The 15,634-nt window shown below is 38.2% G+C and overlaps 1 protein-coding gene across 1 annotated transcript in view; it reads right to left on the bottom strand.

Moving 5' to 3' along the window:
- The window catches only part of LOC117236337 (peroxidasin-like), a 343,800-nt gene that overhangs the window by 236,614 nt on the left and 91,552 nt on the right, over positions 1–15,634 (bottom strand). The window contains exons 3-4 of the mRNA XM_033499179.1: positions 10,730–10,875; positions 789–862 (exon numbers count right to left, since the gene is read on the bottom strand). Of these exons, the coding sequence (XP_033355070.1) occupies positions 789–862; positions 10,730–10,808 (153 nt within the window). The 5' untranslated portion in view covers positions 10,809–10,875. The remainder of the gene's footprint in view (positions 1–788; positions 863–10,729; positions 10,876–15,634) is intronic.

The following is a 15,634-nucleotide window of genomic DNA, read 5'->3' as shown; positions in this document are numbered from 1 at the left end:
TATCCCAATCCTATTCAACATTTTTATTACGTCGGTGAATTGCGTCTTACTATTATCCGTAGCGTATTATTATCCTCGTTGCTGTAACGAAATCGTTTTAGCAAAATTATCGTCCGCTTATCGGATTTTTCCATTTCTATCGCAACGTATTAGGTCGTCCGAAAAGTTTCTTTCGTTTTATAAGGCGCGACATTTTCCGTTTTATGTTATTTTATCGAATTACCTACGATCCATTTTGCTCTATCAAAATAAAGATCGCAACAGATTGGACAGATTAGGTTTGTTAGACACGTTCGTATAAAGATGCGTCATTAAAAAAGACGTGTCCGTAAAAGAAAGACACTTTTCCGACAACCTAATACAAACACCGTTTCGATAACATAAAAAGATGGATAAATTGCATAAAGAGGATCTCGGTGAAGAGAAAAAGAAGAATTTTGTTTCTCAATAATTTTCATCTACTTCCGTCCAATTTGCCGTCTGACGTATTAACGTACAAATAATATAATAACACGATACTTGGGTTTCGTCGAAAGGCTATAAATTACAGAAGAAGAATCTCGATAAGAAGCAAGGGAAGAATTTAGGTCGAAGAGAAAACAGATTGGCCGCTTTGTTAAAAGTAACGTAAATATTTGAAAGGACTTTTGTCGTGTTCAGCTTCGCGTCGTCATAAAGAGATTACCGCTTTGTCCAACAAGCAGCTGGAGAAACGCGACAAAAAGTGGGCTTCGTAGCTTTTCGAAAAGACATTTTAACTGCTCATTCCAATTATACAGCCGACTTACCTCGGTAAAAGGCGAACTGAGCTCATGCCAGAACGACCTCGGCAGGTTTTCCAGTCCAGGAAACGGCTTAGCACCTGAAACAATTTAGAACCAGATTATACGTTTCGCAGTCTAAGCTTTATTACACGGATACAACGATATAATTAAACTTTCCCGCAGATTTACTGCCCTCTCTTATATCCACACTTCTCGTTACAATAAACCAACGACACCCTTGATTATTCGAACGAATACGAGCGTGGTTAGCCTGATTAATCGATTCGACGTACATTATTCCATGATAACGAAAATTTCATTAAACGCCATAGAAACGTTCGACCGATTAAACAGGTATTATAGGTAACCGAATTGGCCTCGTTACGCGGTCCTCCAACGTATGATATTCCTCATAATCGTTCGAAGGATACAATTTTCACGCTTTGATTCGATTTCACGACGAAAGTTAATTTCAAATCTTTATCTCGTTTTATCGATTTTTAAATCTTACATCGTGTTTAAATCGACGTAATCTTACGTCGACGGATAAAAGCATACTTAACGTTGTACGATAAAGTTTAGCTTTGTCATCGAATTAAACTCGAGGGGAACTTGAAAAAGATCGACGATAGAAAAGCGCAAAAAAATGATTCAAAGTATACGATAGAGCGAAATACAGTTAAAATTCTGTTGCGCTTAATAAAATTTAGCGGCTTCATGGATATCTATTTACTACGAAACCACGTACGTGTGTTCGCTCTGGTATTTTCGCGTCTGACACGTTTCCGTTGGGAAAACATTTATACTTTTTTATTATTCCGAAATATAACTAAAACCAAACGAGTAAAACTTTTATCTAAAAAATGTTTTTGATGGATGCATGAAAAAATGGTATGCATGACGTGGTTATAAAACAAAATCAATCGATGCATTTTTTCATTGCGGCAATGCGTGGTATTTCTATTGTTCGTGTGTGTATTTCATACTGTACTGGGTTAAGCTTCGAAGCTAAGCTCGTAGGATTAACAATTATATATCGACGATCCCGTGATCTCGTTATTTAAATCTTATGGGGAATGTTCTAAACGTATTAGATAGGAAATTCATAGAAATATGCCAAAAATTTCGATCTTTAAAACGACCAGAGAAAATACAAATAAGAAAAGTCGTTATTCACGATCGATAAGATTTTTACCGCAACATGGAACGAACAGATTCTTTATATTTCGAGTAAACCAGATTAACTGGTGTTGCCTCTTAACGAACAAATCTTCGTTTCTCCGACGAGACGAAAGAAACGAAAGTTTTCTCGGCGATCGTTCGAAATCACCATAGTAAACCGAGATCAACGTCAGAACGTAGATCCCGTGCCTGGATTCTGTTTTGCAAAGAAAAACAAAACGTTGTCAGTTGTCGGGTCGGAGAAAAGCAATGACGCCGCGTGCAAACAGCAACGACCACGTCGTTAGTGTAATAGACGCAGAAAATCGAATTACTATGGAAACAATGGCCAAGTTGGAGAACGAGTGCAGCGCAGTGGAAAAGTTTTTCACTTTGCAAGGGGGAGTAGAAGGAAACTCGTTCGACTGTCGACGAATAGAATGGCCTTATCAGCAGCCAGCACACGCGGCCGTACGCGACTTTCCAAGACGATACACATAAATGTATTCCCCTCGCAAGGCTACACGCCGCGTCGGATACCAGAGAACAAGGGAAAACTTTGAAATAAGAGATCGGCCGTAAAAAGCACGAATAGAGAAGGTTGACAGTGTTCTCCTATTGAGTTATGCTCGTAACAATGATTATATCTCGCTGAAGCTTAATAAAGCAAGGCCGTATCTGTAACGAAGTTTACTTCAAACTCCAATTTTAGTTTTGATTTTTCATATTACTCGATGCAAATTATTAAATAGAAATTGTTAGATGCGAGAGAAACTGTATGGAAACTTCGAATAAGGGTCTGTAACACATTTTCGTCAAAGTTCAACTTTTTAATTAATTACCCTGCTAGACGAGTTTGACAACTTTCGTCGGTCGTTCGTTTAAGAACATCGCTTTGCAATTTTCCAGTTGTAAAATACTCTGAGAAACGAAAACAGACGAACAAACGTAAAGAACCATGTACTATAGCAGCCATGTATTACAACGTGTTGGCAAGTTTAGGCACGTGAAGCTCGATGGTCACAAATATAGGAAGCTTGAATCCGCGATTGGTAAGAGGCCACAAAAGTTCCAATAACGAACATAGTTTAACACTTTGATCATTGGTGGTCATTGGTGACCGGAGTGCTTAAACTTCTTACAATTGTAAAAATTGCATGAAAATTGACAGTTAGGGCATTTTGAATATAGCCGATAAATAGAGGATACTTTGAAATAAAAAGTACCCCACTGAGCGATTAAACATTTTTATTGGAACATCGATAAAAAAAAATGAGAACAAATTTTGCATCTAACGGTGCATTGTGTTAAAACACTTTAAACGTAAATGTGGCTCGTCGATACAATCTGGACGATAGGTGGTCACCTTTTTGGTCCGATTCTTAGCAATTTTTCATCCCAACTGTTTAACATTTTTTTTATACCACTCTCTGCAAAATTTTCCTGCCAGATACGCTTGCCCTTCTTTCTTCCGCGTTTCGCGTCGCGATCTTTGTCGAATAAGTATATTTCACGGCTCTGATGAACGACATTGTGTAAGGTGCATTGCGATTGCCATTCTAAAATCCGATACCCTGATTTTTGTTTTTGTTGCTTGTTTATGGAGTATCATCGCGTTTGAAATTGACGTATTTAACGATAACTCTAAAGTTAATTTTATATACCACTCGAGGGTTCTTCTCTGTGGTGTAGAATACGCTATCGTTTGATTTGATAAATCTACGGCTCATGTTTCTCTATTGTGATCTACCACTATCATTGGTTTATCGCAAACATAATTTTTTTACTTCTACCATTTCAGCCGAATGTTTCGTTGAAATCATAGAAATAATCGTAATACTGTTTACTAATATCTTCTACGCGTTTCAACGATATATTCTGCACGTTTTGCTTACGACGAAATAACGAGTGCGAATGATTTGTCGAAATAAACGAAACCTCGTTATAATATGTCGCTATCGACTGTTACCAAGGCGCCACGATGGTCACCCGTGACCACCAGTAAGATAAACGGTCCATTGGGGAAGAATCTTGTCTTACATCGTCGATTTATTATTATTTTGCCATTATATGCTTCGAATAATAAAAATACTCCCGTGGCGTCCTGAGCGAAACGTGTGATTTTGACGTGGCAGTCAAAGTGTTAACCGCAAGACCATGGAAATTTGTATCAAGTATCCTGTGGTCGTAGGGTATACCTCTAACATCAGAACAGTGAAACTCATAGCGTCAGTGACTTGACGTCAACTCGAATAACGTTAACTTGAAATAATCTTGAAATCATCAGACGTAGCACTAAACTACGCCCCAGAATCGTAAAATTCGGGAAATTTGGATGCTTATGAAATTTTTAAATCACTGACTATAATTCTTTAGTAGGTGTCAAAGTCATAGAATTCGACAAGGATGCGTATTTTCAACTTTACCAAAGTCTACATTTAGTTCAGTAAAATTTCACATCGTCTAACTAACAGATATGTAGCAGTGTTATATAAAAATTGAACGAAGTGGTAGGCTAAATCAGAGCACATTATAGAAATACGAATCATTTATTCGTTTCGATTAATTTAAGGTATTGATCACATTATTTAGAGAATATTAGAGTCGACATCATCGTAGGATGCAGAATTCAGGGCTCTGGCACCTTCGCTTGATTCGACTGTCTCGAAATCATCCACGCTGCAACCCTCATGACCGACCTCCTTAGTATCCAGTTCCATGATAGTTTGTGTCGCATGTTACAACCACAGGTTACCGATATCGAAGTTCATTAAACAAGGGTCATCTGTGTCGCGTTTCACCAGCTGGGAATCTCGATATCGAATTTCCTGACTATCAAAGTTACTATAACCGAAAACTGACACGAAACAATCGAATGTAACTTCCCTTTACGCGAACAATTAATTTTTTTTTTTTATCGTGAGATATTCGATTTCAAACGATAAGCTTCGAAATGATCGAAAGAATACAGTTTTTGAAATGTACTATTTTCTTTTTAGTAGAGGGTGTTATTTTTTAATACTGAAACTGCCAAGCTGGTCAAAACGACAGACTTTCGTTTTCGCAAAAAACATAAACGCGTACATATCATTAGCGAAGCTGATGTTTAATTTTACCGAGATAGAAATATAGTTACGCGCACTCGTATCGAACGATACGCGGTAAAAATTTGAAAAACGCGTGGCAACTAATAGAAAACGAGGAAACTGGTTAATCGGGGTTCGATAAACGGATCGCAGCACCCTTTTACACTTTGACAAGTACCAGCCATTTTGACTGCTATTGGTACAAATAACCTTGATACAAAATTATTTTCAGTTTGAATACATAAAAAACGAAATAAAATTCATTATATCATTCTTTTAGTTATCGTTGCGAAAGTCATTACATCATTGCGGAACAAAAATATAACACGAAGTAGGAATTTTAAAATAAAATTGTAAGGCCAGCCAATTTGACTGGTGTGCTGGTTCTAATGTTAACGACATATCTGCGAAAGCAGATTTCAATCGATCGATGCAATGCGTCCGAGCAAAGACGCGATCGACTACTGCAATAATAACTCTGTTTAATCGCTCTTTCTTCGGTTTGTAATTTCGCCGAGGCTGGAATGAAGTGCCGCTCGTTAATTTAATCGCCTTCGGCTCGCAGCTGCGTGCTTCTCGCATCGTTTCACTCTGCGATCCCCAGATATGCACGCGTATGCCTGCGCATATATCGAAACAATTCTTGCATAATTCCCGCGGTGATCGCGCAGCTATTCGTCGCGAATAAAATCGAAACACGCGCGGGCTCTTCCATTTGTATTAGTATGGCACTCGTTCGGCTTGTTAATTTACTGTCCCTTTTTAACGCATTCACCCGAACACGATGTTTCCGATGTTCGAATCTTGATCAAATAAAAGAATAACAGAGGATGGTAAACGTACAGTGTGTTCGTTGAATGTTTAAGGAGCGAAAATATTGAGATATCGCGCTACAGTATCTCGATCATAGCACGCAATTCGCACATTCGTGGTCGGCCGGATATTTAAACGGATGTATAGGTAAATTTTTACATTTCAAGACAAACGGAGAAAATTTCCCAAGTTTTTTCACATAAATATATTATTTGTTTATCGGGTTTGCTTTCGGTTGAAAAGCGAAAATCGCGTCATCTTGTCTATCGATGTGTTTCGAGATTACGTTCGAAACACACATAGAACGTTTAGAAAACTTGAAATAAATACAATCGTCGAGAGAACGTCGTACTTACAAGTTAAAACGATCTTTACCAAATATATAAACGTAATTAATGCGTACCAACTAGTTCGATAAGAAATAGTACGGTAAGATGTTAAACCCGAACGTCTAAGCATAGGAACCGCTAACTTTCATAACGTAAAAGTAATTTGAAGTTGTAAAACCTTCTCCCAGGAGCATACTGAGATTGAGGCTACGGTAGCTTCTAAACTCCATACAAAACACTTTGTACCGTAAACTTTACGCGAAAATCGTTACCTGTTACGGAAAAAACGCTCCTCTAAAAATCGAAAAACTTGGAACAACATTAAAAACTTCCAAGGCTCCAGCCACCTATGCTATACTTTACCAAGCGCTAAACCGTTAAAACTTCCGATCACTTCGACATTTTAGCATATTTATTCCATTCTGTGCTTTTTAATGTCTTAATATACTCCGTTCTATGATTTTCGACATCTTCGAACGTTACGTCTCTCTTGTGATATTTAATTAACGAGTGCAACAATTCGTACACGTTGTATATATAGCACGTAGATCGTTAATAAACAAAAAATATCACGAGCTCGATTAAAATAAAGGAAGAATTCTTAGCGTTCGTGACCTTATCGCTCCAACGTGAAACGTTTTATTCGAGCGCGAAAGCTGATCGCCTTCAAAAGAAAGTACGAGACGAAAGGTTGTTCGTTCGTTAAGACAAGAACGAGAATTAACGTAAAAAGAAACGGAACATAATGTAATACGGTGAGATTAGATGAAAGCAGCGGAATTAAAGTTACATAATCGAAAAATAAGGTTAGAATCGATCGTTGAAAGAGTAGCTGCAGAATTTAGAATCCTATGAAAATCTCTGCTTTGCGGAGAACGGGGCATTAAAATTAAGGGAAACGTGAAATGTAACAAAGTAAGCGACTTTTTGCGGCATTATTGTCGCGTTACCCGCGATTGAAAAGCTGGAAAAAGTAATAAAGTTCCTTTGAGTCGAAACCGGAGAAACTGAGCAATCTCCGTCGGTTATAAAGGCCGTGGCGGCTGAAAGAGACACAGCCAGCCGAGGGAAATAAAGTAAGGAAAGTAGAATTCGAGAGACCGCAAGGGGAAGCAATATCTTTCCATCAAATTCGGCGGTTGAAACGGCGTTGGGCCGTTCTTCCGGAAAGACTTACAACATGGAAACCAGCCGTTTTTATTTCCACCGGTGAAAAAGATACTAGCCGATTCCGAGTTATTTGCCGAAAAACCGTTTTAACGTATCTAACCGCGAAACTATCTCGGTTTCTCCTTGAATTTTCGACCGCTGCTACACAAGGGATCCATCCCTTCCAGCGATCGTAGTACGAGGAAGCGATTGCTTCGTTTTTTTTTGAGAAAATCCAATTTGAAAATTTATTTTTTACGTGTGAAATTGGCTAATTGTAGATTGAATAGAACGAATATTTAAGGTCTCGTTTCCAAGGGAATAGAGTTTGAACATAGGTATTTAATTAAGAATCCGCCTTGTCCTCGTTCTCGATCAATTTTCAAATTTCCAAACTAGAAATTCTACGTTTTCGATTTGTTTTCATAACCGTGGAAAATTCCTCCTCTTTATTATTCGCTGCTGTACACTCCGAAATTATCCGAGTTCAAGCACACCCGATAAACTTTGAAGCTCGATTTTCTTCGAAACAAACGATCGTACGAACAAACTTTATCCTACGTTTTCGACTTATTTTTTCACGTAGGATCTTCCTTGTACCGATCGTATTGTGATTACTGCGTTACACTTTTCTAAGCTCGTCGATGCGTTTGGTTTCCCCAAACCGATTTCTCTGCTCCGGTTTCAAACGATTTTAGATAGGACAACGGGATAATCCTGGGAAAATTTATCAGCTCGAAGCAAGATAGAGAAAGAGCCTGGAGAAGGGAGAAGCAGAGAGAGAAATGGTCCTTTCTGGTAGGACCAATCTCGGAAGCTGAATTCAACGACTATACGGCTATACAGAGTGGCGAAAGAGAGAAGAAACGAAAGGACTTCTAATATCTGCTAGAAAGACGGATGCACATAATCTTGCAAGAAGGATAAACGCGGTTACCGGTCAGGATTTCGAAATACGTCTCGGGAATGTCGTCCGTAGTATTACTCGACCGGTTCGTATCAAGCTCCGTGGTACAAAGGAAATTGTTTGCGAAGGCAACCGCGTTTTAAACTGCTTCGATGATACGACTCCTCCTTTCTTCCAATTTTTGTTGCGAGGAAAATAATAAAATAAGAAACTGTAATAAATAATGTAGGTATATTTATCAATGATAGGATATAAATGGAAATATTATCAAGTTACTTAAATTTAGTTATCTAAATTAAGTAATATTTACTTATTTATAATACTTACTTATAAATTATACGTATCTATAATAAGTATTAACTTATTATAAATAATCAGTCATGTCACTGCGCCACGCCAGAAAAATTACTGAAAATTCTCAACGCGAGAATTGATTGTAATTTTAATAAATAAATAATACAAAAAAAAGTTACTTAAATTTGTTAAAATGTCCAGATATTTATATGTCGGGTTAATGTTGGAATTTTGGGAGTTTGACGAATCTTCATTCGAATTTGCCATCGTGGTTACAGCTGATATTTATTGGTACAAATGTGATTATTACAAGAAGCTACAAGTAATAGCGGCGATCGGATGGTCGAGATGTCGATGACAATGAACTCAGGTTCGATAACGAATCCACGGCCAACGGGACGACGAATGCGATGTGATACGCGATCCCGATGTCACTCAACGTGCAAGTAGTACTCCTCTGAATAGACTCTATAGACTCAATCGCGGTCCAAGTGGAACTGCCCTCATATAGTCCTCTCCCCACCTCGCGGGTCGATCTTTGTTTTTAAGGAGAGCTATATAATTATTCCATACCTCTGTTAGGTACACGTCCCTCCCGTGACCGTGGCTACGTTCAGTGACCCGTTATGTCACCTGGAGCCCAAGCCCATTGTCATAAAATTGGATTAGAACATTACAACTATTTCTTAGTTTTGTTACTTAAGTGTAGCTATAGTAAAAGCGTGGACTAAGGTATTGGGGTTTCCTCCGACATTCCAAAAGGGAGGCCCCGATGTCCTTTCATCACCGACATATATTTGTAATTAACATAAGATGAAACAAACTAAACCGATCATATTTTCTTACAGCATTTTCCAATTTCAAATTGAACAACGTAAGTGGCGGTTTTCGAATCGAAAACCACATCGAACGGTACGTGACTTGTCGCTCGGTACAGCGTCGAATTTATGGATCCTATCCGTGGCCATGGGATTTATGGGAATCCAATGCCTTAATTGGAAAATTATAGGACAATGTCTGGAAGCGGACCGTTCGTCCCACAGCCCGTTACTCAACGCGTATAATCGACCCCTCACTGATAGCTGACTTTCACAATCGCGCCTCGATATTTTCTGTCTCCATGAGACAAGGAATCAGATATCCTGAATTCCAGCTAACGCGAACACAACTGCAGAAACCAACTGCGACCTGACCGAATTTCTGTCAGCAGTCGTTAAAACGCGACTGGTCTTTTAAATTCCGATTTAAAAATGACAAATATTTGGTTAGCAACTAAGTGATTGCGGATCTTGTCATTTGATGATAATGAGAAAATCCGCGATCGCTTACTTTCCGACCCAATATATATGTTTTCCCTCTTTACTATCCACTGCGAAAAAGTAAAGAAATGTTTACGAGTTATTCGGATTTCTCTATCGAATATTTGGAAAGAAAAATATTTTATCGGTGTTTAACATGTTTTCTTTCTTTTTTTTTAATTTATTCGTTTAATCCACCTCTGAGGATTATTAGCGACTACAGTTATATACAATTGTATTTCACAGACATGTACGATATTCCACTAAACTCACACGTTGTCCTTTGGTCATAAATACGTAAAATAATTTTTCACTTTTATTTTACCGTTTATAAGCGTTTATTTATTAACACCTGTTATTTGGTAAAGTTCATTGTTGTTTTCAGTTTCATTTACCGAAGAATCGTTGATTCGATCGGTCCAACAATAAATAATATATTGCCAATTTGTAAAACAGCCGGTGTAAGTATCGCAGAGTAGAGTGTGAAATATCTGTCGAACAGCGTAAAAAAGGAAGAACGTTTCGAAACTATGTATTTGTTTCGATAGAACGAAGAATATTTGTTTATCCGCAAACCTTGATTCCAATTTGGTAAAAATCTGCATCGCGCTAATATTTGAACAATGCAAAATTGATATTGACAGCTGCCCTATATTCGTTCGAATCAAATTATCCCGCGTATCTAGCAAATTCAAGTAAATCGAATTAAACGCGAATGTTTCGAATAAAAGCGAAATAGGACAGAATATAGGTAAGAGCAAAAAATACAAAGTTCCACGATATCGTTCGCATAAAAGATATGTAAGTTACTTTTACGTACGGACTTCGGACGGACAATGAAAGAGTACGATTGTAGAGCGGAGAGAGTCGAATAAAAGACATTTAACCATGTGAAACAATTAACCGTTGGAAATTTACATACGCTTACCTAATGAGGTGGCGGCACACAAAACGTGTAGCTGGTGAACCAAAATGGAGGCCACCACGGCCGAAAGACGACTCAACATCGTAGTCGATTCTCAACTCATCTCTGTTTCGAAAGTTGAGACGCGGTGCCTCTCGTCTCCTTCCGATCTGAAATTTTAATACAACAATATTTAGTATCGATTCTTAATATTTCAAGATCACATCAGCAAAACACGATAAATACATTTTCATTCATTTTCCTTTCTATTCTTATCTTCTCTTTACGTTTAACTTTATGCTTATTAATCTTCGCGTTTCGCGTTTCGAATTTCGTAACATTTCACTCGTAAAAACCAATTTTCAAATAGACATCTTTATATAAATCTTATCTTTCAGATATAAAGCTCGAAGCGTACGGTGATAGATTATGTCGACAAATTGACACGGACGATTGAACCTTATCGTTGGATAATTAAAGATAAAGCGTGGAACAAGACGAATGCGGTCGTTAATTATACTCAGCCACCCCAGTGCACGATGTCAAACGATCCCGGCAAGCCTACCGAAATCCCCCTGGACTTGGAAATAACACCTCCGGTTGCCTGGGGCTGACCCAATCGGGTTCACGAGACACAAAGCCAGCCCAGAGATCAATGCGTTACTCCACCGATCTATGTATGTGTCCCAGAAAAAGGATCGACCCTTTCGCCAGCCGGATTAACAGTTTTACACGCTGAAAAGCCCGGTATACTCTCCAGTGTCTCGCTTCTTTGCAAATATCGTCTTAATGAATTTCTAACGGGTCCATTCCCCTTTTCGAAATTCATATTTCATTTGAATTATTTATAGGGAAAAAATATTCCTGTCGAAGGATGGACGTTCGCGATCAATGCAAATTTGAAATTCAGGCGAAACCGATGCAAATACGGTAGAACATTTAATAGAATATCTTTCTGCTTTGCAATTTTTTTTTTTTTTACTAATATTAAAATAATTCACTTTACGCGTGTATTGCTGTATTTAAATTTATCGTTCGTATCTAACGCGCCCTTATTTTTCGTACGTGTAATCGTTACGTGTTTAAAAATTCGTACCTCGCGTAGAACAAGTTCATTTTCCATTGATTTTAGCGAGATGATTATGAAATAACGAGAAAGAAAGGAAGTAGAAAATAATGGAAATGTAAGCACGTAATCTCTCGGTCGTCGTAACGTTTTATTCGATAATCATCGGATGAAAATCAGTGAACTAGTCCTTTAAACGTAGCTGCGTTCTGTCTCGAAATTTTTGTCAATTTTTCATTACGTTATCGAAAGGTGTTTCCTACTTTCTACCTAAGAAATAAATTACATAGCATTACGCAACACGAGCGTAGAATAATATTATTGAAACGCCATACGAGATTGTAAAAAAAAAAAAAACACCAAAGAAACTAACACGGATAGGAAGATTTTAATGAACGCACGAGTTCGAAAACAATTTAACGCAACAAAATCCACAGGGAACAAATGCGGACTAAACAATTGCAACTTTGGCGGAGCGTATCGAGAAACGTTTAAAAAACGAGCAACCGAACAATAAAGGAAGACCAATTTGCCCGGTCGTTTCAAAAGAATCCGTAGGAAGAACGAAACTCGTCAGGCAGACAAAGCGAGTTCCCGTTCGAGTCAATCGCTTTGAACGACGTATGTAGACTCAAAGGCCGCAGTAAATCAGACGGTCGGTCCAAGTCAAATAGAAGATTGTTACCACGAAATTCCATGTGATTCAATTTGACCGGAAGTTCGACCGAAAACACGCTTCTCCCTCAAGTTTCCTGATGCCACCGTCCTAATGAATCTATCGGCAACTCTTGAACTCCGCACCGTCATGCCGCACCCTCGCAACCCTTTCACAGGGTCGTCACAATTCGTTCCATGTAACGTACGATTTAGACCCGTAGGCGAAAGCCTTCGCGGTTGCTCGCGAACCTATACGAACGATTATAACAGTCTTTTACGAGAGTGCGTTACGTGTGTTGTACGAAACACTTGGAAATTTCACTATCACCTATAGAAACATTTTACGAATATACAGAGTCGAGCGGTAGTCGTAGCGCAACCGGACAGGGAATGATCGATTCTAAGTGAAAAAATAAGTGGAAGATATAGGATAAACATTTTTCATACGACGCTTCGTTTCTGAGAAAATCGAGTTTCCAAGTTGGTCAACTGCGTGCACTATCGTTTGGCTGAATATCGGCTAGGTGTATGAATAAACAATTCACAGGAGATTATTACACGCGTGAAAATAAGTAAGAAATGTGGAATAAGATTTTTCCAAACTGATACATTTCCAAATTTATCTTTCTCGAAGATGAAGCGTCTTACGAAAAAAATATTATTCCACGCTCTTGACTTACTTTCAAACGTAGCTGAACCCTCTGTCGAATAATTACGCTCGTTTACGCAATTGGCAAAAATTGAAATATACCGGGCAAATCTTCAAACTTGACTTTCTCGACTACGAAGTTTCAAAGGAAAAAATGTTATAGCAAATTTCTTTCTTATCCTTTCAGGTGGAATCATCCCTTGCTAGGTTGTACCGCGATTATCGCCCCACCCTGTGTCATTACGCGTTACACGAGACTCGTTGAAAACAATTTCAAGAACTTTGAACTTTGTAAAACATTAGAATTATTAGAGCCTTTGCACAATTATCATGGAGTACAGAAACTACAAAGTACTAATGAAATTTCACACGATTCGCGTAACGAGTTTATCAAAATTTTCTATGGTAAATGAGGAAATATATTCGTGAGCCGCTGTATACCTGTTAGACTAGACAGCCACCATAATACAAACAATTTCTTCTCGTCCTTGTCTCGGCAAACTGTTCTAACAGCTGTCGTTTCTACCCAGAAACTTCCAAATTATTTCGATGTCTCACGCAGGTGGTACTCGCGCGACAAGTGGCAGTTGTGCGAATGAAAAAGTTTTGCCTCGCTGTCTAACGAAATCCAGGTGATAGTGCAGGGAACAAGGGGGAGAAGAGCGAAGAAACGTAAATGTTTCGCTTTTCGTTTTTCATATTTTGTAGCAGCATTTGTATTTTTCTTCGTTGCTACTGTATATACTAAAAATGTTTCCTTAATAAAACGTTTCAGAGTATCGCCATGTTTTACTACGTTAAACTCGTAAGTGTTCTCGGTTTCTTGGATTAACGAGAAAATACCCAGAAGCGGTTGGTAATGTACGTGATATCGTGATGCTTACACGACATTAGCGCACTCGATTATTTCTAGTACAATGTAACAGAATGTTTACAAAAGTGGCCTGCTCCTGGATGTTAATTATTATAGGAAGCATCCTACTCCCAAACGCTTATCCGACGTAAGTCTCCTAAACGTTGTAAAACGCGATATTAACTGACCTATATACGAACGATGATAAAAGAAATCCTGTAAAAAGGACTACAGAAAACACTAAAAAATTAACACAATTGAAACGTATAGCGTAGAATGTACTCTAGTTCAGTGGAGAAATTATTTCCTATCTTCTGCATCGTACAACGCAACCATCGAACAACGAATCTCGAGAACGAAATAAATGTTCCATGAGATATCCTCTTTTCTTCGCGTCGTTCTTGTTTCGCATTAATTTGTCGAGAAAGCTGACCAAGGGTAGAAATTACGCAAGTGCGTTATCGCATGGTCGCGCGTAGCTAACGGCAAATACAAAATGAAAAAGGGTTACGAATAAACGGACAGAGCAGTATTTATTCTCGTACTGTCTTCTCGCGATTGGATTACAACCTACTGTTGCTTCGTACGGTGAACGAAAAACAAATTCGCGCGAAACTAACACGCCAGCGTATCGCGTAATCTGTTCATGAGCGAAGAACATGCATTCGCTTTCGTTACGAACACACGAAACTTTTTTTAAAATCCTGCGCGGATTGATCGTTCGACAGGATCGTGGCGAAAAGGGCTTAATGTTATCACGTCCAAGAACTACGTGTATCCTACGCGATTCGTTCATTTTCTTGTGAAATAGCGTTTGTACGCGAGCGATTAATTTTCATTCATTTTAGAAGACAGAACGCTAATAATTCGATTTTAGAAAGTAGACTGTGAGATGCTTTCTATCGAGCGTACGAAACATCGATGGAGGTTCGTTTCAATTTCTAATTATATTAACAAAAAAAGATTGAAAATCTCCTTCCAACGTTAAAGGACGAGCCATCCACATTTTATTTAGCAATAAAGCTAGAAAAATTTACCGATTGCCCAGCTGGACAAATTGTAAAGTACAAATTACGTGATAATAAAAGAAAACATTAAGGGACGTACACATCCGAATATACGCGTAACATAGGATTAATTTAAATAAAATGACATTAAACTGATTTAGAAAAACAAAAACGTAATGTGAAATAAACGTTGAAAGTTTCTTATACGATTTATGAAAGTTTCTCATTTCAAAAGTATCGGCTTACAATTCTGAAAAATAAACGAAAAGATACAATATGCAAACTAAAAAGCTCAAATTTCAATAAATAGAAATAGCAGGCCAACGAACGAAATTTATTTTATTTATTTATTTTATTTTAAGCCATTGTAAGAATAAGTTACCAACTTATGAATAGAGTTATTAATAGACAGTTAGGTTGCACGCGTTCCGGCTTGCATATTTCATCACTGTCAGAAACGTTATTTCCGCTGAAAATTTCTACCAGACGCGCTACAAAGCTTACACTGCACGCTGCGCTACCGATAGTCCATCGTTCGCGGTACTGCAAGCTTACAACATACGCATGATTACCGCAATGCACAGCTTACACGTTACAACGTTGTGCAATCAACACGCCATGCCTTCTATCGCAACTTGCGGACAACAATTTATTCGCAGCGCGATAATTCAACAATTAGCCGGGAAAAAATTTCATT

Source organism: Bombus vosnesenskii, unplaced genomic scaffold, assembly GCF_011952255.1.
Source record: "Bombus vosnesenskii isolate JDL3184/JDL3185 unplaced genomic scaffold, Bvos_JDL3184-5_v1.1 scf7180000013348, whole genome shotgun sequence".
In the NCBI taxonomy this organism is placed as follows: domain Eukaryota; kingdom Metazoa; phylum Arthropoda; class Insecta; order Hymenoptera; family Apidae; genus Bombus; species Bombus vosnesenskii.
This window is presented reverse-complemented; position numbering and strand designations above follow the sequence as displayed.